The 27600-nt window shown below is 45.1% G+C and overlaps 1 protein-coding gene across 12 annotated transcripts in view; it reads right to left on the bottom strand.

The window, feature by feature from the left end:
- TENM4 (teneurin transmembrane protein 4) overlaps positions 1-27600 on the bottom strand; it is a 3057282-nt gene that overhangs the window by 63971 nt on the left and 2965711 nt on the right. For all 12 annotated transcript variants that reach the window (XM_032296006.1, XM_032296008.1, XM_032296015.1 and 9 more), the window contains 4 exons: positions 12990-13109; positions 6871-7132; positions 3979-4246; positions 995-1138 (listed from right to left, as the gene is read on the bottom strand). In XM_032296006.1, the coding sequence (XP_032151897.1) occupies positions 995-1138; positions 3979-4246; positions 6871-7132; positions 12990-13109 (794 nt within the window). The remainder of the gene's footprint in view (positions 1-994; positions 1139-3978; positions 4247-6870; positions 7133-12989; positions 13110-27600) is intronic.

Below are 27600 nucleotides of genomic sequence, written 5' to 3'. Positions count from 1 at the left end.
TCCCATGTCAGTTTCTGAATGCGCTCTATTGCATGGAATCAATTTATCTGTTTCTGTGCCAGCACCAAATAGTTTTAGATACTATGGTTTTTCTAACATAGCTTAATATCTGGTGAGTCCCTCTTTTTTGTTCTTGTTTTAAAGGCTGCATTAGCTATTTACAAATCTGTATTCTATCATAAATTTCAGAATTAGTTTGTTAGTTACCCCCCAACACATGCTGTGGCTTTGATGGGCATTTGCTGCCTTTTTAGATGAGGCAGGTGATAGCTGACATCATTACCATATTTAGTTGTCCCATCCTGGCTCATGGTCAGAGTCAGTCATCTATAATACAGATCTGATAGTACCACTCGCATGCTTTAGACCTTGTAGAGGCTTGACATTTGTTTTGGGTGATGCTGAAAGTCCTAATCTTCATACTCTGGACTCTAGCTGCTCATATCCAAGCTTTGTCTTTCGCTGTTCCCTTCATGTCTTCCTCTACTTAAACCACAATGAACCTCTCTCTAGTAACTCTTCTTTTAGGCTTCAGTACTTTGACACATATTGTGCCCTCTGCCTAGAATGTTCTCCCTACTTGATGCACAGGGTTAATTCTATAGACCTTCTGAGACTCAGTTCAGGAATTCTTGCCAAAGGGAGACCTTTATGAACCAAGACGCTGGGTGAGGTGCTCCTCTTCTGCCTGTAAAGCACCTTGTGCCACCCTCTGTGATGTCAGGGCATATGGCACAACATTGAAACTACCTGGCGAGTATTTGTGTCTCACGGGCATAATAAAGTCTTGAGGCCTTTCCCATTTCCGCATCCCCAGTGCCTAGCATAGTGACGGCCTCAGAGGAGATATATAAACAATATTTGTTGAATGAGCTCTCTGATCACATAGGAGCCTGTGGGATTCAAGTGTGAGTTTTTTGTTTGGCAGGGCACACGGGATATGAGACAAGGTCCCACCCTAGCCTGGTTCAAGTAATACTATGAATCCATTTACCACTTTGAATGTTGAGGGCATGATGCTTGTCTAGGCTCCATCCTCCAAGCTTGGATGCGTCAATTTCATAGCCCTGCAGCACTGCTGTTCTTTTTTCCCACAGGATCAGATCTGGACAAGATTCATATTCATAACCCACGGAAACTGTAGGTGACAAAAGAGGCAAAAAGCATAAGTGAGCAAAGTCTACTCTTTGGCCTTTAGAACTGTAGGGAAGGTCCCTGGCTTATCTTTTGTAGAAGAGGAAAAAAGGATCATATTTCTAAGTGGCAACCAGAACTATGTGAAATAGTTGCTAAGTCTTAATAGTTTTTTATTTCTTTTAGAGAGCAATTTTACGTTTGGTGAAAAGTTAAAACAAATGTATCAATGACTTTAAAAGGATCTAGGTGAATCCCTTCCAGGGAAATAATCTTTAGTATGTGATAGGGTTTGGATCTATGTTCCCCAGCCAAATCTCATGTTGGATTGTAATCCCCAGTGTTGGAGGTGGGGCCTGGTGGGAGGTGACTGCATCATGTGGTGGATTCTCATGAATGGTTTCACACCATCCTCTTGATGCTGTTGTCAAGATGGTGAGTGAGTTCTCACGAGATTTGGTTGTTTAAAAGTATGTAGCACCTCCTCCCACCACCCCAGGTCCTGCTCCTGCCATGGAAGATGACTGCTCCCTCTTTGCCTTCTGCCATGAGAAAAAGCTCCCTGAGGCCTCCCAAGAAGCAGTTGCTGCCAGGCTTCCTGTACAGCCTGCAGAACCATGAACCAATTAAACCTCTTTTCTTAGAGATTACCCAGTCTCAAGTATTGATAACAATATGAGAACAGATGAATATAGTATGGAAAATATTTGTGCACAAAAGCCTTCACTGCAGCATTATTTATAATATTGGAAACTTAGAAGTCATCTAAAGGTTCAAGAGGGGTGAGGAGGTGAGCAAATCCAAGTGCATCCACTCTAGGAATACTATGAAGCCACTGTGAGTTACAGTGAAGAAGATTACATGGGACAAGGGAAATGCTTATGGAGTAATGCTTGGTCGAAAAGACTGGTTGCACATGGTAATCTGCATTAAAGTAAATTACACATGAAAAAAGAAAACTAGTTGTATTTGTTTACAGGATCACATATAACTTTTTTCTATTTTTGTCCATTTTTCAAATTTTTATTAATGACTATGGTGGTTTTTTACTTAAAAAAATAAGATCATTTATAATGAATATAGAAATGGAACTTAGTTGGGGTACTTTTAAAGTTGGAAGTTGCTTTGGGGTTTCAAAGCTTGGAGATCCCCTGGATTTACTTTGTTTACTTTGTTTGGGATGAAGGCTAAACATGGTAGCCTCCCTGCCTCTGGCTGTGTAAAAAGTCCTGTAACTGGACAATGGAAAGGAACCAGCAGAGACAGGAATGCTCTTTCTTCCAAGCATCCTCCTGGGCAGGCACTATTTTCCAGTGGGCAATATCCTACTACACGTTCAAGACAGGAATTAACAACTGAGCAGCTCCTTGAAGTTTCTTGTAGATGCTATAAAAGATTGCTGACCATTTATGGCAAAAGGGGAATGGGCAGGAAGACATCCCTGTGATCCTTTCCCCCATGGCCTTGAGTCCCTTAAGCAGCCACTGTGCCTCCTACTGGTCACTTGTGATCTCAGGAAAGTGGCCCCAATCCAGTCACCTCCCTTCTTAGCTGACCGGTGGGCACTAGAAGTGCTCATTTTACCTGAAGAGGTTATAAGGCCTCATTTTAAAAAAGGTGACAGAAGTGGCTTGATCTACAGCAGGGATCATGAACAGTGAGAGATTGCACCTTTGCTCCCACTGTGCCCTTGTGAGGTAGGATGAGATGCAAACCCATAGGAAAGGTCTGGGATAAATCCAGCTCTGTTCCTTCCTAGCTGGGAAGTCATCTTACTTCTCTGGGCCTCAGTTTCTTCATGCAGAATTTGGGGGTGACGATTTTTGACTCACAGAGTATAAGGTTTAACTGAGATACTAATGCACAGGGGAGCATATTGCCCACGGCAGGTGCTCAAGCAACCTTCTCTTATTTCCTTCCCACCTCCGTCCTCTTCTTTCTTCCCCTTCTTTCCCTCCCTCCCTTCAGTGCTTCTCCTTACTCCCTCCCTTCCCTCTTCCCTGCACCTTTCCCCCTTCTCTTCCCCTTCCTTCCTTCTCTTCCTCCCGCACTTCCTTCCTTTCTAAATAACATTATTTCCCTGTTTCCTCATTCTGCCTTTGCTGAATCTCTGCTTTTGCTGAACCTAAGGGAATGAAATTTGAGTGGGGTTCAAGAAGAGAAGGGATTTGCTGGGTGGTTACTCTTAAGTGCTTGGTAGATCAGCTCTGCAGGGTTAGGCCTGCTAAGAGTCCAGCTCTGAGCCCTTCCTGGGACCTCCTCTAATCTGGAAGCAGAAATGCATCCAGCCAGCCCCTGGGAGCCCAAGGGCCAAGTGAGGCTGGGACTCCAGGTGAGGCTACAGCCAACTTCTGTTTCATCTTACAAAGACACAGCAATAGCAACAACAAAGAAATGATGTCTCTGACTGGGTAAAGAGGCCCAAAAGCATTTCTGATGAAGAAAGAATCTTAGTTCCTGAAGCTCAAAAAAAAAATAAATAAATAAATAAATCATTTTTTTTTTCAGCTCTCCTATTTTAATGGGTAAGTTCCCACAGGATGGCTGTGGAGTGGCCAGGGAGTGTCCTCCTGACCCTGCCTTTGTGGCACACGACCTCTTTTAGTCCCTTACAAGACACCATGGTGCTTTTCCAGAGCTGTTTGGTTCTGTAGCCCTATTGTAATTGCTGGATTTTCTACATTCAAATCTTTCAGTACATTTTTTTAGGTCCTGGACAGTCATGCAGAGGTCTTAAAAGTCAATTAAGCCTTAGGTATTTGTGATCTGAGAAGAGGAAGGAAGGAAGAAGAAACCAGGGAGGTAGAGGTGCTATTCTCTGAGTCCTGTAGCCAGGAGGCTTACCGAAGGCTTCTGAGAGCCCAAACACCTTCTGGTTGTAGACGTCTGTCTTGTCCCAAATGAAATAATGGGACAGGTCTGGGGCTGCAGCAAACCACTTCCTGAAGAGGCGACCCTCCACTGCTACCATGAGGTGCACCTTCATGAGGTTGAAGGGGATGGTCGGGTGGGTGAGGCTGATCCTCAGGACAGATTTGTAGCCAGGGGTCCGGCTGCTCAGGTAGCTCAGCCTCATCTTGCAGCCAGAGATAGAGATTTCCTCCTGCAAAGCCTACAAAGCAGAAGCAGATCACAGCAAGGGATGGTCACTGACTCACCCGGTGGAGGGAAGATGGTGAGGCCCCATGTTCTCTGGGTGTTCAGGTGGCAAAGGGAAAAGCAGAAGGGGGAGGGAAGAGGAAACAGTGGAAAGAAGGCAGGAAGCAGAGGGTGAAGAGAAGCAGGAGGAGGAGGGGAAAAGCATGAATGAGATGGGAGAAAGAATTGAGGAAGAGTATAACATGTCAGAGGACCTGGTTTCTGAGGCCAGCTGTCATGTGGGGACCCCGCAGAAGTCACCTCACCTCGCTGAGCCTCAGCCTCCTGCTCTGTACAACAGGGATGACAGCACTCATTTCATTGCAGTTTTGAGGGAACACATAGGATAATGCATATAAAATACTTAGGTCACATTGCCACTGGTTCACGAGCTGTGTTATCCTAGAAAGCTCATAGAACATCTGAATCTCAGTCTCCTCTCTGGCTTTGTGTGAGGACTGACTAAGGTCACACAGGTAAAGTGCTTAGCACAGAAACGTTGTCAGGTGGCATGCAGTGCTGCTGCTGCTGCTGGTGGTGCTGGCAGCATGGGTGCCATGAAGAGAGACTGTTGCAGCCGGCTGCCTAAGCAGGAAGGATGGTTTCTCTCTCAGAACTTTCCTCAAATGAGATCTGTTCCAAATGGCTTTCCTTTTCAGGAAATTAAACAGAGACTACAAGATGTTTACCAAACAAATAAATATGCACATTTGAGACCACAGCCTGGCAGGGACCTGTGGTCACCCACAGAAAGGATGAACTTGCTGCCTGGAGCTTCTGGCCACTCTGAGCCCCAGCTCCAGTGCCAAATGGACAGTGTGGGGAAGGCTGTGACCTAGGGAAGGCTCAGGTCAATTAGCTACTGGGTGCGATGGGCCCAGTTCTAAGTTGGAAAGTTTAAATGAATGCCAGCGTGCTCAGGCACACGGCAAAAGCAGAGAACTTTATCAGCTTGATGCTCTGAGCTCTGTTTCAAGAAAGGGGCATTAAATCAATTGAGGCTAACATATCTATTCAAGGGACAATGGCTATTCTACCCTATGTTTACAGTGGATCTGTGCCTTTTTCATCCTGTCCATTTCACAGACAAGTGTGAATGCTTACCTCCACCCCATTCTCCTGAACACAGGGAGCTTTAGGGATTTAGCTTAAACCAAGGCAATCTTCCTAAACTATAGCTTACAAGTTCGAGGCAAAGCAGGACTTATACCCGGTAAGCCCTGGGCATGACTGATGTGCCATCCTGATGCTCTCAAAAATATTTACCTTCTTTAATGTACTCTTTAAAATTCACATCTCCCAGCACTTGCAAAGGCTGGGAGAGGACTGGGAAAATTCAAGAGTTTATGTGTATTTCGTGAATCTGATAATAAGCAAGGTTTTTGCCCTAACTGTATGTGCAGGCACCCAGCTCAGGGAGCACTGTAAAGAGGGTGTGACCTTCAACCCCATTTGTTCCAGAGTCCCTGCTCCTGGGAAAAATGTCTAGCTGGAGCGGGGCCTGAGTTGAGCAACAAATTACTTATCTCCAGCAAGCTCTGTCTCCACTGACAACCATTTCATAACAAAGGTCGGCCTGGTAGTTGAGACGGGAGACAGGCACTGAATCTGAAAAGGGGGTTTCAACTTGTGAGTGCAATGAAAATTTCAAAATGATTGTATGTCCTTCTTGTTGGCTGGCATCGAAAGCCACTCAATAGGGTATGCACAGAAAGGTGTTTGCTCAGCCAGGCATGAAACACACACACAAAAATGTATAAACTCCCTGCTGCACCGGCGCCCACAATCCATTACAGGTACATCACGTGAGTTCTCATTAGGCAGGAGAGACAACCGGGACTTCTCCTGGGCTTCTGCACTGACATCTCTCCTCTTCCTCAGGCCCTTGCTTCTGCCATTAGAAACTGGGCTGGGGACGGCGGAGGAAATTCAACTGGCAGAGCTTTGTTAGGGGAAAACATCTATCTTGATTTCCATCAGATTAAAATGTATCGTTCCAATTAGTTTCTTTTAATGATAATTAAGGAAAGCAGTTGTATGTATAGATTTGAGCCAAGGCAATCCTTAATCGGCACAGAGGCAGTGTGTGTTAAATAATCAATAATAATAGCTAAAATTTATTGAGCACTTATTAGGTGACAGACATTGTGCTAGGCACCTCATATACATTTTTCTCATTTAATCTTTATTATAATTCTCACTATTCAGGATCCTTTGGCTCACTCCTTTTGGTAGAACCAGTTATTATAAATATTTTTAACAGAAATAATGAGAGAGGGACACAGGAGGCTGGGGAAAAGGAAAGTAGGCGGAAGTGAGCTAACCAGCAGAGTGGAAAGACAGAGATTTTAGTATAAACCAGAGTGTGCCAGGCAGTTCCAGGGGCTCATGTGTTTTCCGTGTGTAAGAGGGGTGCCCCTCACCCCCTCACGACATGCCCATTGTGGGATTTGGTGGCTGGATTTTGTATAATAGGCTGATGGGACCTGACCCAAACCCCACAGAGGTGTTTTCTCTCTTTCCACTGTCTCTGAGATCCTCCTCCATCCCCAAAATGAAATAAAAGCATGGTGGAATGCAGTTAGGAAAGCTGGGTACCTGAATTTCTGGCACGATGGGGCCTTTCTCTGCACAGGAGCTGGCGAAGGACGTCAGTGGGGATGGAGAGACGATGGGATTGGGGCGGGCAAAATTGCTCAGGTCACAGCTGGGAATCTCATTTTCCTCATGTCTCATGATGATGGTTTCCATGACAAAGAAGCGATCCCAAGGCAGCCAGAGGGTGTGCTCCTGTGTGATGAAAGGTGCCCGCTCGAACCGCAGGATGATGGAGATGCCGCCATTTGTGACCAAGTCAAAGCTGTTTCGAAGGGGAAGGTTGAGAAGGGGTAGGGAGCAGGAAGAGCAGGAACCAGGATGAGAAAGAGAAGAAAGAGACCAAGAAAGGAGAGAAAATTACACCAAAGGGTCAGAGCATTTCTTGAGGCAGGCTCTAATGCCTAAAGATTTGACTGTAGCTCCAAACAATGGCAGTGATTTTAGAAAGCAGTTTTCTTTTCTCCATAAAATGATTCACATAGAGAATCTGCTGAAATGAACTGCTATTATAGAGAGCCATTTTCCAGGACACACAAGAGCTCACAGTGGTGTTGCTGGTACTCAGGGCCTTTCAACTGTGTCAAAGCTGAAGCCCAGTGAAAAGTCAGGGAATAAAGCAGAGCAAGCCTTGATCTGGGTGTTAGGAACCCCAAACCTGGTCCTGGCTCTGCCTTCAACTTACTGTGTGATCTTGGGTAAGTCACTTAGCCTCTTTAATCCGCCCCCCCTTTTTTTTTTCATCTGTGAAATGCAAAGTCTCAAATGGATTATTCTTAAGTCTCTAAGATTCTATGACTCCACAGCAATTTCAGCTCTAATTGTGATAGATTACTCAACAAAGACCTTTGCAATGACAAAATAGCTAAGCAGTTTAAAGATGGCTCAGTTAGAGTCACAGTATCTTGTAAGTGAAAGAGGAGCCAGAAGACTGAGCACCAGCCTCCTAGTTGAGATGAGATCACTGTGACAGTGTCTGGAGAGCTGGCAGCCCAGCCTCTGTTCGTCAGCCTCTGAGGATGATGGGGAGATCTGAGCAGAAAACTGTCTTCCTATTCCTAGTTCTGTCTTCAATGTGACACCAAACAGACCTGTTCCGTGATGGTCTCCAGGCCTTCCCTGATCCCAGATGATGCCCTTCAAAGCCTTTGTTTCAGGCTTGTGGGGACTGTACGGGCAGAGTCTTCCTTGCCTCACCCCAAAATATCTCGTGCCCAAAAGGGACCCAGCTGAAACATACCGGCAGCTCTGTTTGGTGCTGGCATCGTAACTCCCATCACCTGCAGACAAACCTAGCAAGGCACTTTCCCGTTCAAGCCTTGGCATGCACTTTTACTTTCTGAACACCGAAGAAAATTGAGTTTCTTCCTATTTGTACACCCAATGTTTCTGACACTGCCCAGCCCCACAGGGAACCTGATTTGAGGGTTCTGCAGCCACATGCTTAGATGCCAGATGGACTCAGATTATAGACAATGGGAAAAGAAGGCCATGTGTGAACCAAAGTATATCACTAATCCTGCAGGCTGGGTCTGCTGAGCTAAGGAGAAGGCATGGCTTGGCTGCTACTTATAGCCCCATGTTCATCATGCAATAAGACATAAGACCAGGCTGGATGCAGTGGCTCACGCCTGTAATCCAGCACTTTGAGAGGCTGAGGTGGGCAGATCACCTGCGCTCAGGAGTTCGAGACCAGCCTAGTCAACATGGTGAAACCCTGTCTCTACTAACAATACAAAAACTAACTGGGAGTCGTGGTGGGTGCCTATAATCGCAGCTACTTGGGAGGCTGAGGCAGGACAATGGCTTGAACCTGGGAGTCAGAGGTTGCAGTGAGCTCAGATTGTATACTCCAAACTGGGTGATGGAGCAAAACTTTGTCTAAAAAAAAAAAAAAAGATATAAGAGTAGAATTGTGTGTTCTCTTCTTAAAAACAGAAGTTTAAATCAAGTTTAAAATCAAGTAATAGCTGAACCACTGGAGGAGAACTTGGCGGTCATCTGACCTAGCCCCTCTCCCATCTGATGCATCAGTTCCTTCTACGGAACCACCATCAAGGGCCCATTCAGTTCCTTCTTACACAATTCCAGAGATGAGGGGACCGCTATACCCACAGGAGGACTGTTCTGTTTTAGGTTAGTTCTGACCGTTAGAACTTTTTTTTTTTTGGAAACTGAATGTGGGTCCCTCTCTTTCCAGCTTCTTATTCACTGCGCCTGATTCTATCTGCTGGGGTGACTTCAAACTTATGTGTTCTTTCTGTCACAACCGAGCTGTAGTAGGCATTTTCCAGGGCTGTCTTAATTGGCTTTTTTTGGATGGAGAACTCTGGACAGCTCGAACTTCACCTCCTCCACACAGCCTTACCCAGTCAGAATCCTAGCTTCCTCCTTGGGTTCCACTGCCCACATGCACTCCTTCACAAAGTCCACATGGCATTGCACTGTAACTGCTTGTTGAGCTCTCTGCCACAGGGACATCAAGTCCTCTGCCTTTTCAGAAGCCAGCCCAGTGCTTGATGGTTAAAAGTTGATGGGATAAATGCAAGAGTGACACCATCAACTACTCCTAAACTGACAGTCTACGAAACACCCTACGTCCCTTCTTATTTGGCCATTACTGAAGTTAAATCTAAGGTTCAGCTGTGTAGTTGGTGTGAGCGACCTAACGCAGGATCTCCTCTTGACCCTGATACATCCATCATGTGGGAATGGGCCCATTGCTCTAGCTTGCTCTTCGCTCCTCCAGAGACTACAAGGATTCTGCATGGAACCATCCTGTCCTATTGCCAAGTTCTGCTCTTAGTAGATGGCATGCCCAGATTCGGGGCTCCAGGCTCCAAAGCCTGACTCTTCCACCCTTTACAGGAGCTGTCACTCCTTTGCCTGTTCCTCACTCACTCAGGTGAAGAAAGGTGGGCATCACCATTGTTCAATGATAGAGAAACACCCGGGGTGGTGTTTATTTTGAATCAAGAATTCAGGTTTTGGCTCTCTAAGAGAATACCCATGGTTTTGGGGAAATACTCAAAGAACAATTTTTCTGTCACAGAACTGAATTGCATCTGTGCCTTGATAAAACATTTTTAACTGTAAAAAAGAATTTTAGCCAGACTTATAAGCTCCCTTTGTGAGAGGTTGTATGTGAGGTCGGAGGAAAGACAAACATAAAAAGACATATTCTCAAGGCAGTGAGCAAGCTGGGGGCAGCTAGCCTTGCCAAACGTGTAGGTAGTGGGCTGGGGCTAGGTCTGTTCCTCTGGGAGGGGAAACTCCGCTTTAAATATGAATGTGAATGTTACCCCACAAGAAAGGACTGGTTCTCAGATGAAGCCCAAACAGTGCAGGGCCATTCTGGACACTGTTACTTGCTCCATGGGTGACTTACGTCACCTTTCCAAGCCTCAGTTTTCTCATCTGTAAAATGAAGCTGATGATCATAATCATTTGGCCGTGTTACTGATTCTACAGATGGGATAATAGATGGGAAAAGCACAGGGCCTCACACATTCCCCTGGCTTTTTCTTTCTTTCCTCTTCTTTCTCTTTCCTCCTCTCCTTTTTCCTTTTCCCTTCCCTTTCTTCCTTTTCCCCTTTCTCCTTTTCCCCCCTTTTCCCTCTCTTTCTTTCTCTCCCTCTGTTTCTCTTTTTTTCTTTTTTTGAGAGAGGGTTTCACTGTCACCCAGGCTGGGGTGCAGGAGTATAGTGGGGCAATCATGGCTCACTGAAGCCTAGACCTCTCTGGGCTCGAGCAATCCTCCCGCCTCAGCCTCCTGGGTTGCTAGGACTACAGGTGCACGTCACTATACCCGGCTAATTTTTGTATATTTTTTTGGTGGAGACAAGGTTTTGCCGTGTTGCCCAGGCTGGTCTTGAATTCCTGTGCTCAAGTGATCCTCCCACCTTGGCTTCCCAAAGTGCTGGGATTACAGATGTGAGACACCATACCTGGCCCCTAATTTTCAATTCAGTGAGCCTAATCTGCTTCTCTTGCCTGCTATTCTTTTAGTTTTTCTTCATGACCTCTACTTTCCATCTTTTTAATGATCTCTTTGGCTAACTTCTCTGCTACTCTTTTCTGTTTGTAAGCTCCTGTTAAGGCATGAAGTCTGAAATTTCGGCAAGAGTCTGTGTGTCAGTGTGTGCGTGCGCATGTGCGTGCGTGTGTGTATAGGGGTTGGGGGAGCTGGATGTGGGCAAGTATCATGGTGCCTTCCTGGAAAGTGAAGAATACATGCTCCCTGGACTTTCAGTCCACTTGCGCACACTATTATTTCCAGACTATATCTCCTAGTCTTAAGGTATGACAGATAAGAAAGAAGGTGAGTTAAGGAAGGGTGGGAGGGGAGTGATACCTGTTCACGTATAACAAAGATTTTTGGACACTAAGAGAACAGTGATAACTTTCCCACACATTATGCAGTGGCTGAGTTAGGAAGAAAATGTCAGCCCCAAAATGCATTGGTAAGAACTGATCTGAAACTCAAGCTCTGTTGCAGCAATTCTGGCTATTGTGATGTAATTTAGGAGGCTGATGCAGGAAACAGCTGATTATTTAGCTCCATGCTCTCAATGGGCAGTAGAAATTGTAGAGGAAGCACAAACAAGAAAAATTGGGAGGTGTCAGAGAGTGAACTTTCCCCAAAGGCCACTGAACTTATGCCACACTGTGTTTTTTGAATCTACTGTAACCAACCACAACACAGCATAAGGACTGACAATTTGCCATCTCACAGGAGTGACTGGCAAGTTCCATGGCAAAAAAAAAAAAGGCAGTCCCTAGAGGCTCCTTTTGGATGAATGTTTCACAGCAGGTAATAATGTGGTCCGAATACCTGTTGCCTAGGAGGCTCACATCTGCCATTTTCATACAGCAGGCAGCATCCTTCAGGCTGTAGTGGGGAGTCTTCATGAGGGCCTTCCTGGGTTGGAAGGTGTACAGGGTAGGGAACAGTGGCCTGGCCTGGCCAGTTTATCCCTGCGGACTGGCCACCAACCTCTTCCAGCTGGGCCTCTTCCTATTCACATTGAGTGAGAGGTGGGGAGAGGGCACCCCATGCCAAGCTCGCCAACCCCATCTAAGAGACACACATGTCTACAAGCAGATGAGCCTCTACTTCATTATCACCTCGGCCGGGACATGTTCACATCTGATATTGGATTAAAGAGGTGCTAAAATCAATCAAGTTGGAGCATAATTTCCAACACAGAGTGAAAATCAACCTTATGGGCCCACGCTCAGCCAGATGGACTGCCACCACCTGGTTTTATTAAAAATAGAGGACTTGTCACCACTGACAGCCTAAATATTCCATTTTCCTCCTTTTCTTTCCCTTTTCTCCAAAATATTCTCATTGCCTGCCCTGTCACCATCACCTTCTCAGTCAATAATTTGTAATTTTAACAAATAGCTGTTATTTATTGTATGCTTATTATGTGCCAGACACTGGAAATATGGCAATGAATAAAAGTGGGGGTAGGGAACTAAGATTTATTAAACACATACTATGTGCCAGGTGCTTCCCCCCATCCACACATCATCTAACCCTCAAAACCAATCTGTGAGATAAACAGCATTAGGACCATTTAACAGATGAAGCTGAGACACAGAGAGGTAAGGAGAGTTATCCCAGGACACACAGCAGGTAGGAGAGCTAGGCCTATAAAGGAAGCTTTACTTCATTCTGCTGATGGTTCCTGGAGGAATTCAAAGCTCACAATTCTGTCATCACCCAAATGGCTTGCACAGATCTAAGCAGCTGCAGGATGGAAACCACACAAAAGGAATGGCTGAGATTTCTCAAGCTGTCTGCTCTGTAGAAAGTGGTTCACAAGACAGTGTTTTATATCATGAGTCATGGAGCAGGATGATATGTATAAGGTACCCTCTCCTTACTCTGAGAACCAAATGAGAAGAAAATGTTAAATCTATAGTCAAAGGGACATAGGCCAGAGTCAGGTACAAGGTCATACAATTAGTAATTTGCAGGGCTGGGCATGTGAATTCAGGGCCTCTGAACCCAAGTCCCAACCTCTTCCCACTCTATTAGTCCAGCAGCAGCTATATGATAAGACCACAAGAGCAGGACCTTCACTCTTTCTGGCTCATAGAAGGTTTCCTACCTGCCATCTTGCCTGCTGACTGTATATCCAAAGAGAGGGTTATTGACAAAACTGATGTTCACACCAACCAAGGGGGTTCCATCTGATGTCATCACTTGACCACGGATAACACAAGCATGCCTGTGGGAAGAGAGGAGAGAAGAAACATGATATACCTTTCACGATCACATCCCTGGCTGGCAGGGAACCCTGAGAGGCCAGAAGACAGAAAATCAGTCACGCAGACACATCTTGTACCCAGGGACTCATGGTATTCACTCAAGATACATAATCATCTTTAAAAAAATATCACCTCAATTTAAGGCATCAAAGTATCCTTGAGATGATTGCTATTGGGAGGTGTTTGTAATGATCTCACTTGCAGGTTATTTTCTAGTGATATTATATTATGCTGTATGGAGATAAAGCTGATTGCAGAGGACAATATCGCCTAGTTCTGTGTGTGGATGTGGGGTTCAATGATCTGGGTTCAAATCCTGGCTCTGTCACTTCCTAGCTCTCTGAACTTCAGTAGGCATGTGACAGTTCTTTGAGTCTTTGTTTCTTCATGCTGGCATAGGGCAAACTCCACAAATGGCAATGGCTATTACTGTCACTAACAGTCTTATTAGAAGTGAACGTACAAAAAAGTGAGCATGATAGAAGATAGTTCCTTTCATCTGACATTCAAGACAGGAGAATGCTAGCATGCTCTTGGAGTGAGTTTTGGAATCTGACCTCTCTAATATCCCTCCTTCAACTCTTACTCTATATTTTAGACAAGAAATTACCTGCTTTTCCCAAACTTGCCAGGTGAATGTTGCTTACTGCCTCTGTGCCTGTGCAATGTTCTTCTATCTGCCTAAAATGTCTTTCCTGTACCCCTCTCCCAACATTCTCACCCCTAAAGACCCAACTATTAGTGACACCTCTTCCTTGAAGCCTTTCTTGATGGCCCTAATCAGAACTAGGTCCTCTCTCCCACAAAACCTGATGCAGACACCTTGATAACACTACAAAACCATACACGTTCCTCCCTTCCACTAGATCCTGAGCTCTTTGAGGGCAACGACAAGGTTTCTTTCTTTCTCCCCACAGTGCCTGAACTATGCCTAACAAATCCTAGGTTGCCATTAAAAAACATGGTGGTTAAGCAAATACATGGGACCATTAGAGATCATCTACAATGATGTCTTTTCAAATATTTCAGAAACAGAAAGGTTTGGGTAGACGACATTTTATAAGGACTGCAAAGTGGAAAACAAATGAAAATATCTGCCCTGGACGAAGCTGGGGTGGAGGCTTCCTCTCCCTCGGGGTGATTCTGACGGCAACTCTGTGGAGTCTCTGTGTCTGGAGAAGTCTGTTGTAAGATCCCTGAGTTAGTGGAACTTTCTCATTGTATAGAAGAGGAGACTGGGTTCCAGAGAGGTTATATTATGTGTCCAAAGCTCCACAGAAAGGGGGTGACGGATCCAGGACTTGAATCTGGGCCTCACCACTCTGGGCCCCACTCTAACCAGTCACTTGCCACTGGCCATGGGTGGAAATGAAGACGCTGGCTGGTCCGATGTCCTCAGGGGTCTGCACACTGAGGAGAAAGCCCTTGCTGAAAGACATCTGAGGCAAAAATGCAGTTGCTGTGTATCACATAACCTTCTCTGTTCACCTCAGTTGAGAAGTCTTTTTCTTCTGGCCTACGGAAGAGCTACCGACGAGGCCCAAGGGCATTTATTTAAGAAAGACCTCAAATTCAGTCCCTGCCGTGTATGAGGTACCCACACCTCTACCTTCCTAGAGTGATAAACTTTTCTCTGTTGGATGAGAAAAGCAATTAACACCAGGCTTGTAAAGCAGCTGGTCTCACTAGTGTCAGCTTGTCCTTTCTGAAGGCAAGAACAACTACCCACAATGCACCAGACTCCCCACCCCATCCCACCCTCCTCGCCTCACTCCACACAATCTGGTTAATGCTAATTCAGTCAGTGGTTTCCTTCCGAGGCCCTTGGTCTAAATGCAATTACACCGCAAACAAGTTAAGCGGGTGAGGCTCAGCAAAGACTTTCAGTTCTGCTCTGAAGGTCTTCCAATGTATTTACGTGAAATTGTCTCTCCGCTAATGGGTAAGATTTATTCCACCGATTGTATTCAGCTGGTTCTGAGAGATGTTTTCCTTAATAGAGGACAATTGAATTTTATATTGCTGGAACTCTGTCCTTCCAGAGAATTACTAACAGATCCCATCTTCTGATGCTGGCCACCATCCAGCCTTCTCCTGATACATGTGTCTCTGGATTCTGCTTGGACAGTAACCAGCCCTAGGGGGATGGCTTCCTTTCTGGGGCTATCCTGGCTGCTGCCCCTCAGACACATGCATGCCAGCCTCCTCTGATTAATCTCTCTTTGGGGATTTGCTGGTACTTGGGAAACACTGAATCGGCACAATTTGGCTATCATGTAGCCTCCAACTCAGCAAGCCAGAGCAGATCCAAGTTTAGCCTGGGCTCCTGTGGATTGCTTTTGGATTCTGGGGAAGATTAGGTTGACTCCTTGTATGCCGATAGGCCACAGAAGCCTCTTGCCAACACAGGCATTTGGCTCAGGAATTAAGTCCTGGAGAAAAACATTTCCATCCCTGCTGTTTTCATGATTTTCAGTTGACAGGAAAGCCCAGTTTAATATAAAGCCTTCCCTGGAACAAAGAAGATGGAAAGTCAGCTCAGTGGGGGCCTTTGAATTGTGTCTTGTGCCACATCCATTTGTCCTGGGAGGTTTGAAAAGATGTGAGTGCTGGGCTTCCTAATGCTTGCTTTCTGCATCCATTTATTTAATGGATATTATCAGTGGTGTGCTGGCAAATGCTTAATGACCGACTTTGAAAAAAAAAAAAAAAAAAAAGAAAAGAAAAGAAAACCAGCCTTAATTTGTAGCATTTGCTCATTTCTGTGGTGTAAATACTCTCATCATGGCTGTTTTCAAGCTACCAATGAGATGCCACTGAACAGAGTTGGGAAGAGACGCACAGGAGGATGCCATCATATGACACTGCCACCATGGAGACCCAATGGTCCTGAGTAACCTCAAGGGCAAATGTAACATCAAACATGGTAAAACAATTAGAAAGTCATAAGTTTTGAGTATTTATTACCTTTGTTTTTAATGTATCTTATTTAATTTTATATAATTTAATTTTTAATAGTGGCTTAATAGTGTTTAACAACCAGCTTGCAGAATTTTTGAACATTTAATAATCAGTTCTTGCAAACTGGTCCAAGCTGGCTTCTGCATACCACTGGAACACTGACCCTACACTGAGGGTTTGGCACTTGCTCAGTGCTGGAGATGTGGCTAAGAAATAGCTGCTGCTTTGAATGTAGAACTCTGCAATGGAAGACTGCCTTGGTGGAAAACCATTAACGTGGGAGCAAATCATTGTCACCAGCTTGGCTTCCCAGCTAGCTCATATGAACCTCTATCACTAGTCCTCTATTTGACATGACTTGCTTCCTCTTGGTCGCTGTTTTTGTGTAACGGAGTTTTGGGCTGTTATTTTCTACTCATCCTTAGAGTCTCATCTAAGCTGTCATCACCTCAGTGAGGTTATCACCAACTTTTCCTGACACAATGCATCACCCCTTCCTCTGGGCTTTTATACACCTTATAAGTATCTTGCTAATGCTTGACGGTCATGTGTTTATATCATTCGCATTTATATAGCCATCTCACATGTTTACATGTGAGCCAGAGCAGGGCTGGACCACATGTCCCGAGAGGGTAAGCATGGGATGCTGCTCTCAGAGTGTTTGGTAAATGAAAAACAATCAAGTAACTGAAAGAGAGAAAACAAATTGCTCAAGGTCACCCAGAAAAGAATTCACTTGGCTGAGCTGACATTAAAGCTAGGTCTTCTCACTTCTGAGGCCTTACTCTTACTACTGTGTTATGTACCTGCAGTCACTAAAATTCCTTTAATTTCACAAAAAACCAGGCACCTACTAGGAGCCAGGCTCTGTGTTAGGTGCTGAGTTCCAGAAATGTATGAATTACAGTTTCCACTTACTTGCTAGAGCTCCCAAAAGCCAACGTGAAATGCCCCCGTGTAGTTGTCTCTGACACCAGTGAGTCAACACATGGGTTTGGCATATGTCAGGCAGCTGGGATATAAAACAAGCAATTAGGCTAGGTGAACTCTGCCAGGAGGGAGCGCTTGTGCCAAGCCAAGGGTGGTGTTGAACATACTGGCATGAGTCTAACCACACACTCGGGGCCTGACTGAGGTGCCCTTGCTGATGCCAACAAGGGAGAAGACCTGCCTGACTGCCTCCTGAGGAGAGTGACAAGGTTTGGGATCAGCAGAAGAATCTGCTGGAGAGACAAAACCACTCCAAAATAAAATCAGGCAAATAAAAAGCCACCCTCAACTGTCGCTCATGGAAGTGTGGTAGGGCTCTGGTGGCGACAGTACTGGGCTGGGGGTCACAGTTCCCAGTTCTGACTCTGGGAACTAACTGTATGCTTTTGGAGTCATCTGACCTCTCTGAACCTCCCTTCTCCCATCTGTCAAATGCAGGCTGAAGTTTTTCACAATCTGGTATAAAATAGAATCCATCATACGTTTAAGAATTTATAACTGTTTTAATCTTGTACTACCCAATCCAACTAAAGCAGCCCAACTACACATGGCTTCAGAATCTTAATGGGGCTCATGCAATACTTATTACTAAATTGTTCCCTCTCTCTGGAAACTTCCACCTCTCCAAGAGCATTCACCAAGCAGTATACGCTAGTCCTGCTCCTTCTCAGCTACTTCTCATGAACCCTGAATGCTGTTGCTCTGCCAGGACAATCTTATCCTCAGCAGAACATGAGCTCCTTGAAGACGGGGACCAACCACATGTCCCTCACTGCTATATTCCCAGGATTGATCATGGCCGATGGTCATTTCTGAATGGACAAAAGAAAACCTTCTCTGAAACAGGTGTTTGCTCTGGAATTTGAATGCAGGACATAGAGTAAGCTCTTAAAACATTATTTACTAAATGAATAAAGAACTTACGTGCTTCTGTTACATAAGGTGAGGGTGATGTTAGAGAACTTCGAGCTACTTGACCTTGACAGGGATATAGTTAGAGAACCCAGGGCTGGAAGGGCTGTGCCCTATCAACAGGCTGGCCCACACTCTCCCCCAAGGCCTGGGTACCTTCCCCCAGAAGACTTACTTGGTCTCAGCCTAGCCCTGCCTCTTTGATTCTATATCCTCCTTATCTGTACCACTTGTTATCTGGAAAACTTTGAAAAAGAATGCCAGAAACAAAGTTAGATTGATTTAATGTATAGTATACAAGCAGATAAGAGAAAAACTGCAGCTTTTATTTTTTTGGTTGTTATTTTGTTATTAAATGAAAGCAGCTAATTTTGTATTCAGGAGGCTGGAATATCATTTGGGATCTAGGTGGTAAATGACAACTCTAGCCTTTCTCTCCTTTAAAGTATTTGCTAGTCTATGCCATTATTGATTATGTAAATCACTCCTTTGCATTATGTATTTTAAACAGATTTATTTGCCTGACTTGTATAAATCCTTAAACTGTTTTCTGCTAACTTCTGCTGATTGGATGGGGATCTTTCCAGCATCTACTACAATTTATCTAAAGTCCTGTAAGAACATTACTTGGGTCCAAATAAGAAGCCTCACTTCACAGCCTGTCAGATTACTACCATTGAAGGTGTTTGCAGTCATAGCCTGACACTGTCCTCTCTGCAGCTCCCAAGACCGTCTTTCCAGCCCAGCCACCAGGCTGATCTGCAGCTCTCTCTTCCTGGTTTTCCATCTGACACTGCCTCAGTTTCCTTAACCAGCTTTTCCAGCCGAATACCTTCCACCTACATACATATTCTTGAAAAACTCCTGATTATGAAACATGTGATTCAGAAGAGCCTTTCCTAACCACCTCTTTCAAACTTGGTAAAGGTGAGAAAATAAAGTTCAGACAGGGAACGGACTTGCCCATTCTTGCAGAGTTGTGGGGGAGCCAGGACTGATTCAAAATGCAGGATTCGCCATGAAGACCTGGGAGAGTCACTTCACCTCTCAAGGTACTTGCAGTCTGACAGACATGGACCAAACTAATTGAGAATCCCAATTTGCCTTGGCTGCCTCACAATTCAGAGTTCACATCATTAAAGCCGGGTTCTGGAACCATTTTTTATTGCACATCCTTTCTTAAACGTTTCTGAGCAGCCTCCTTCAATGTATTTGCATGCATTTATAAATCGTACACATAGGCTATCATCTCTGGTTTACCTTGGGAAGCATAATATACATTTGGTGCAAGGTTTGATGAGTATACATATTTCAAGTAGCCTTCTTGATAATTTTGAATCTTTTAGTGAACTCTGTTAAGATTGTCGACCACTTTCAATCTCTTAGGTAACTTTTTGTTCGATCTTATGAGAACAATCATTTTTGACTTCATTACAAGGTTGAGGAAAGTATTTAATACTAAGAGTAGAAGACGTTTCAGCTCTGCCATTTTTCTGTTTGCTTGTATTTGCCCTATTAGTATTATCTTCCATTTGTATTTACTTTGCAGGAAACTTTTAAAGCCACTTTATCATTTTATGAATAAGTTTGGTTAACACTAGATTTTATACAGATACACAGACACACATGCATACAATTATAACGTAATATACTACAATAAATCAGTGTGGGTCCACTGTCCCTGGAGTTTTTTTTTTTTTTTGAAACAGTCTCACTCTGTTGCCCAGGCTGGAGTACAATGGCATGATCTCAGCTCCTGAGTTCAAGTGATTCTTGTGCCTCAGCCTCCCGAGAAGCTGGGATTACAGGTGTGCACAACCATGGCCCAGCTAATTTTTTGTATTTTTTAGTAGAGACAGGGTTTTGCTATATTGGCCAGGCTGGTCTCAAACTCCCTGAACTCTGATCTGCCAGCCTTGGCTTCTCAAAGTGCTGAAATTACAGGTGTTAACCACTGTGCCCAGCCCACTGTCGTCCTTTGTGTAGAGTGGCTCTTGATCTCCCTCAGAATGCCTCCTGTGCTGGTCCAGACATGTAATCGGTGAGAAGCCAACATTCTACAGAAATAAACCAGTCTTGATTTCTCTTTTTATATTTTATTTTTTTGAGATGGAGTTTCACTTTTGTCGTCCAGGCTGGAGTGCAATGGTGTGATCTTGGCTCACTGCAGCCTCTGCCACCCGGGTTTAAGCAATTCTCCTGCCTCAGCCTCCTGAGTAGCTGGGATTACAGGTGCCTGCCATGCCTGGGTAATTTTTGTATTTTTTGTAGACATGGGTTTCACCATGTTGGCCAGACTGGTCTTAAACTCCTGACCTCAGGTGATCCACCTGCCTCAGCCTCCCAAAATGCTGGGATTACGGGTATGAGCCACCATACACGGCCTGCTAGATAAAAGAAACACTATATAGATACAGCCCCTAAAATTTTCGTCCTGTTCTCATGGCCCACCTTCAGTATTCACCTTGGGACTACGATAGTGTGTATGTGATTTTTTTTTTTTTTGTACACAAAATAAACTTCCATATGCTATTATTATATCCCAAAACCAACTTCTCATTGTGCTTTGATCTTTATAATTTATTTCAAAGCTTATACTATGTTTACCATGTATATTTTCCAATGGCCTTAGGCCCAAGCCAGTAAAACATGATCTAGTCCCTTTTTTTTTTTTTGAGACAGGGTCTCTCTCTGTTGCTCAGGCTGGAGTGCAGTGGTGTGATCTCAGCTCACTGCAACCTCTACCTCCAGGGTTCAAGAGATTCTCCTTCCTCAACTTCCCCGGTAGCTGGGATTACAGGCTCCATAGGCTCCTTCAGATTGACAGGAGGGAGAGGTTTACCTTTTAAGTTACAGGGGTCTTCTGAGTGACTGAGTCCAAGTTCCTCATGTATACGTGAAGTCAGTGATATCTGAAGGTGGGGCAGAGCTTCTCTTCCATCACCCGTTGAGGATGGGGCACCACCAGCTCTGCCGTGGTGCCATAACACCACCTGGGGCTAATAGCAAGATGGCCCAGTACCTACTAGTGTCTCAAGGACCCGAGGCTCTGCCTCCTGCAGAGTTCAGAAACTATTGTTCTGTGGCCTCCTAGCTAAATACAGCAGCTGAGCTCCTTCAGACACCAAGGGAGTGTAATCTCCCAGATGTCTGAGTCAATCTCCCAAGCTTTTGGGCAGCCTGGCTGCTTAATGCTGATGCTTCAGGCTGAGTCCTCTCCCATAGGAATCTTCTGGAATATTTCCTGCTGGCTGATAAAGGTATATACAAGAATAGAGCCCTTGACTTGTCCACCAACTATGCTTCCAGGGATCAGAGTCCACCAGCTGTGGTGAGAGAGAGGCAAGACTGAGAGGGGTCGGCCAGGAGGGAGCAAGACCCTTGTCTCAGGTAAGTGGGCTGGTCATGTCTGGGGACATGGCTCAGAAATACCATCATTGTGCCTGGGACATGGGACATGGGACACGTGGTACATGTCTAGATAGGCTGTTCTCTATGCTGTGTGGCCAGAGGCCTGTTTCTAAGACTTTTCAGGAGATGGTTTGTGCTGTTAGCAAAATACAAGGCAGCTCTGCTAAAATGTGACTCCAGTCACAGTCTCTCAGCGGACAAGTTAATTCCATGACTGTGTGTCTTGCCCTTCTGGAGGGGCACAGGGCAGGTCCTGCTTCAAGAGGAAACTAGAATGAATCATGATTAGACCCACTTCATGGGGAAGGGGCTGATGCCAGGCAGAGACACAGCTAAGGGACCCTGCACAAAGTCCGGCTCAACAGGCTGGAGCTGAGGTGTACAGCAATACTGGCTTGCAATGGAAATAATAATTCAAAGTATGAGGGAGAAGGGGCTGACAGGGAGATAGGCATGGTGAAGGGGCTCCCAGAGGCATCCGGATGTGGACGTCCAAGGTGTCACTAGGTTATCATGCCCAGGTAGAGCAGGGATGGAGCTCCATACCCAGATGTGGCAGGAATGGGAACCTATCAAAAGAGGGCAAGGTTTGAGTCCTTCCATGCCAGGGCACCATGCTGCTTAAGTCAGACATAGAAAGTAGGGCCTGGATTCAGGGACAAGGCAGAAAACCATTTGGCAGAGCTGGCAAGTCATGGGTCAGACAGACAACAGTAGGGAGGATGTGAGTTTGAGCAGCTGGGGCTGCTGTAAGCCCTTCTCCTCAGATTGGGATTGGTCCTCGAGACCTGCAGGGTTAGACACACAGATTGGACTCACATAGCCCCCATTGCAGTACGAGGAGGAGACTTAGGCGGGAGGTTTAAGGGACTGGATATCTCCCCTCTAGCAAAATACTACACAGAGGCCACATCTCTCCCTGTCAAGCCCCTCACTGTAGGATTCTCTTGGAGCAAACTCTTAATGCCTATGAAATCTAACTGGAGGGCCAGTTAGACCACCTGCAGAGATGCCTGCAAGATCTGGTCCTATATTCTCTATTGAGGGCAACATCAGTAATGTGAAGCACGGCTCTCAAAATATTTTAACTTCTTATTGCTTAAAATTTCTGAGTGTTGGATAAAAATACAGAAGTCTTTGATTTACAAACAGCAGAATTATAGTTTGAGATATATGAACCCTCACTTAGGACTCCAGGTTCTCTGGAACTCAGGCTTGGCTACTAACTTGCTGAGCCAGGGGCACTCTCTGGCCTTGGAGGGCTGATGGTCTCAAAGGTCCATTCGCCTCTGCCATCCTAAGGTGCTAGGGCATTTGCACCAATTACACAACTACACTGACGCTTCAGGTTAAGATTCTAATTTTTCTCCCAGTTTGTTGGGAAAAACAGCAAAGGAGAAAGAACTTACAAGGTGCCTACGTAATTGGTTATGAGTAACATATAAACAAGGAACAACAAACTGTAGAAGGCCGCAGGAGGCCTCTGAGGAGGAAGGCCTCTCCATGCCTCATGTTCTGGTGCAGGGATCTCGGCTCTGATACCATAAACATTGTGCTCAAGGACATAACACCCATTTGTAGCACTATGACATAGCCAGACTTGTAGGCTCCTTGGAAGGCCTGCATTCCATCAGGTGTACATAGATAATAAGCTAAAGATAACCACATGCTCTTGTTTTGTGAAACTCCCAAACTGCCACTGTTATCAATCCTTAGAATGACACACCAGTTCCAGCTCACTGATTCACTCCACTGTCACCCTCTCCCCACCATCACTCCACCCCTATGCTGTAGATCAAAAAGTGATTATAACCAATAAATAGAGTGGATGACTGGACCTTGGGGCCTTCACTGTTTTCTCCAAAGTAATAAAGTGATGGCCCCCTGGTCCCACTGTCTCTCTTAATCTGTCTTTTTTTCATTCCTTTGTTGCCACTGAACTCGGGGTACCCATGGGTGACATAGGGCTGGCTCCCTATACCAGTTCTCAATAGTGACACTAAAACCTGTAGGTATATCAATGCTTTAGCTAATGCTAATATTAACATTACTGCTATTTAGTGACGATGGCCACAAACATCAATGAATGCTTACTGTCCTGACACCTAATTTTATACCCACAAAATCCCCATGAGATATGGATTATTATTTTCATAGCGTAGAAGAGGGAAGTGAGGCACAGAACGATTAAGGTGTGTCTAAGGTCACACAGCTAGCAAACAATGAGGCTGAGATTCCACCCTCCGAGGTCAGTGCTCTTCAGCACAAAGCCTTACTGTACATGGGGTTTTTAGGATGTATTAGAGTATTAGAGGGAAAGTCAGGGCCAGATGGGGTGGGTAGGGTTGTAGTGGCACCACACTGTATGGATTTCTGAACTGAAGATGCTGAGCTGGGCACATAAAGGACTCAGCAGAGAAGAGAGGCTCAGTACATGGGCTCTAGGGCCAGCTAGGCTTGGCTTCCAATATTGGCTCTGCTATTACAAGCCCTATGACTGTGGCCCAGATTACTCAACTTTTCAGTAGCTCAGTTTTCACTGCTGTAAAACAAGGGTGATAAAGACTCTATATCATATGGTCTGCAGGAGATTTAAAGCTGTTACTACTTACAAAACATTTCAAATAGAATATCCTTGGTAAAGGTTAGGTACTAGTACTAAATGCATGCTATAAGCCAGTATAGCTTGGGTATTTTGTCTCATTTAATATTCCAAACAACCTGGCAGGGTGGGAATCAGGGACATCAGAGGGGAGGAAGTTGAGTCTCACCAGCGAAAGGTCATGTGCTCTCACTTGCCCAAGGAATCCAGGCTTTCTCCCTCTAACCCAGAATTGTTCCTGCTTCACCACAGCATCCTCTGCTAATGCTTTCTGTGACGGACAACTAGGAACAAGCTCAAGATACAAAGCAAACAGAGATCTTAATTCGTTTCTGAAATCAATAAAGGGATGATCAAGTGGCAGAGGAGGAGCTGTTAGCTGCTCATCAGGATGATGTGAGAAGTTGTTGCCTGCATCCTGAATTGAATTCACCTAGTTGCTTTATCATCATAAACATTCATTTCAATGCGGGGAGGGATTTTTAAAAACCAACATGAATAATATATAATGGCTGACACTCTGGAGGAAGCAGGATCTTTACCTTCTTCCATCTTCCATCAGGTAATTTATCATTGTCTTTCTTTTCCTTTTTTTTTTTTAAACTGATGGGGTACCTTGTCAGCTCAGCTTGTTCTGAAAATGCAGGAGTATAATTCAATAATAAATTGGCGCAGAGGCCAGCTGTCAGGAAGTTGGTGTTTATTTGAAGTCCATTAGATGATCTCTGCTGCTCGGCCTCTTGAGGGCTTGCTGAGGGCTGTGTAAGGCTTGGGTGGAGGTAGGGGGGTGGGCAGCAAATGCTCTTCTGAAACTGCTGTGCCACTCACACTTGCATATGGCTTTAGATTTGTAGTGGGCCAATAAAAAATTATATTGCATATATGATCATTTCTCTTTTTCATCATTTTTTACTCTTGAAAACTCTTGCTTTTAAAATTCCTGGAAGCTTTGTGCCTTTACATCGGGTATGAAAGGAATTCTTAGACTTAGAATCAAGGTTATTTCACTCCTGTTTAGAACGAATTTTAGGTCCTGATTGAGATGAAATGCTGTAACTTGATTAGTGAACGGATGAGGGTCAGATCTTTCTCAGTTCCTGCCCCAACTCACTTTTCTGGCCTCATATTTCCCTATGTTCTTCTTTCTCTCATGTGCCCCGTTTGCTCACCATGCTCACATACCACAGACTTCATAAGCCCATCTTGATTTCAAATGTCAGAGCATGTCTTCTGACCTTTGATGTGGAAAATAATGTCACATAATTATCCTCCAGCCACATTAAAATTCTCTCCATTCTCTGATTGTCCTGGAAAGCTATGCTGTTGCTGACGCTGGTTCTTCAGTATAGAATGCTTTTTACAGTCCTGTTCAACTTTACCCAAAGTAAGCAATACAGCTTACCCAATAGTTCATGTGCATATGTACACATAAAACTGAAATAGGTTGCATGAAATACATACTCTTTACAGCAATACACTGATATTTTCCATTTTATTCCACTCCACTCCATTTGAATTTACTTTTTTGAAAAGAATAGTTTCAACCCACTAAACTGATTTCATGATGCACTAACAGGTTGTAGTGACCTGCAATTTGATAAATGATGGTCTAATGGCCAATGCTCCTGACTGAAATTTTTGTCTCAGGCTGAAGGCCACATCCTGCCAGAAGTCTTCATTCATTCATTTGTTTTCAGCAGCAAATACGTACTATTGCCTACTACAAGGCCGCCCTGTGTTACCTGCTGGAGAAGCAAAGTTGTAGGAGAGGCAGTTCTCATGGTGCAGACTCAGGAGACAGGCCTGCAGTAGGAGTGAGGGTCTTGCCTTTGAGCTCTCAGAGCACTTTGTCTCTACTTCTCTTCAGGAATTCAGCAGGGACTGGCTGATTCATTGATTTATTCTACCATGCATTGTGGTTCACTTTGTGCCAATTCCTTTGGGTTCAATGTCAAACAAGGCATGGGACCCACGAAGAGCCCCCAGAGTAATGGAGTGAGATGATATCTCCTTCCACACCTGTAGAGTAGGTGCTGGTCAGTATTTACCAAATGAAGCCTGTGTGTGTGTGTGTGTGTGTGTGTGTGTGTGTGTGTTTGTGTGTGTGTGTGTGTCTGTGTTTTAAGACAGAGTCTGGCTCTGTCACCCAGGCTGGAATGCAATGGCACGATCTCTGCTCACTGCAATCTCTGCCTCCTGGGTTCAAATGATTCTCCCACCTTAGCTTCCTGAGTAGCAAGAACCACAGGCATGCAACACCACACCTGGCTAACTTTTTGTATTTTTCACAGAGATGGGGTTTTGCCACATTGCCCAGGCTGGTCTTGAACTGCTGAGCTCAAGCAATCCACCTGCCCTGGCCTCCCAAAGTGCTGGGATTACAGGCATGAGCCACTGCACTTGGCCAGCTTGTGTGTTTTGCGCTGCTTTGTCCCTCGCTGAGAGCCTTCCCAGTCTCTTCTCCTCATAGGCTCTGACGCTCTCTATAGAATACAATTCTCCGCCTCCTTTGGGGCGAATTCTCTGGTCACCCATCCTTCCTTTGGCTCAAGTCCCCATGACTTCCTGAGTCTTTTCTCTTTGGGCTCAGGGTCTGTCTCCTGTCAGCCGAGTCTTGTTGCTCCCTGTCCACATCCATCTATTGCCTGATGGAGCTGATAACCTATTGTAATTAGAGGAACCCAGCAAGATTTGGTATCACATGATTTCTCAGACAAATTTCCCTCCTCAATGATTCAACAATCTAAACCTGCTTCTTCTCTGGGTGGTTGCAATACTGTGTCCTCAAACCTATTGTGAACCAGTATTTGAATAACCTGGGCGTGGTTCACCAGAATCTCCTCCTATACCTTGCTATCCTGTCTAGCACTGGCAAACTGTAACTATTCACTGAGGGGATGTCTGCCCCACATCCAGCCCTTTCAATCAGAGGAGTCCTCCCCAAGAGCACAGATGTACCCAACAAAGAGAAACAGCTCTGGCTCGAGTGTTTGCCCAGGAGATGTCTCACGTTGCCCTCCCCTTCCCAGCTCTCTGATCCCAAGCCCCACAGTGTGTGTCCTGGCCTCTTTGTATGGACAGTCCATTGGAGATCCTGCAGATCTTAGAGCCCCTCGTCTCCTAAGTTCCAACACTGGGCACTCTTCACTGTATTCCCCCATAATTCCATGGGAGGGAGAAGTGTTCCACTAGGCAGATGGGGCCCAGGCATCCAGGCCAGGGGAGAAAGGTATATTCAAACCACTTAATATGGTGACAGTGGTTCCCATGCCTGCTCCGTCCCCTCCTACATTAGGTCATCTCTATCACTCTCCATCACAGCCCTGTCACTTTCTGTGGGTTTGAGGACAGCAGTGGCAGGATGTCAGATAGTGCTACTGTATTCATTACACCTGCATTAAACACCTGCTCTGGACCCAGCACTGTACCGGGTCCTGGGGACACAGATGAACCAGACAGGGTCCCTGAGGGAGTCCTTAATCACTCCCAGAGATGGGGTCAGGCATCTCAGGAAGTGAGTCTTGGGGAGAGCCCAGGGTGCTGGGGACTGGCTTGCTTGCTTTCATACCCAAGGT

Source organism: Sapajus apella, unplaced genomic scaffold (assembly GCF_009761245.1).
Source record: "Sapajus apella isolate SASKATOON/1434 unplaced genomic scaffold, GSC_monkey_1.0 scaffold34, whole genome shotgun sequence".
In the NCBI taxonomy this organism is placed as follows: Eukaryota; Metazoa; Chordata; class Mammalia; order Primates; family Cebidae; genus Sapajus; species Sapajus apella.
Note: the sequence above shows the minus strand (reverse complement) of the source record. Positions and strands in the feature narration are given on the sequence as shown.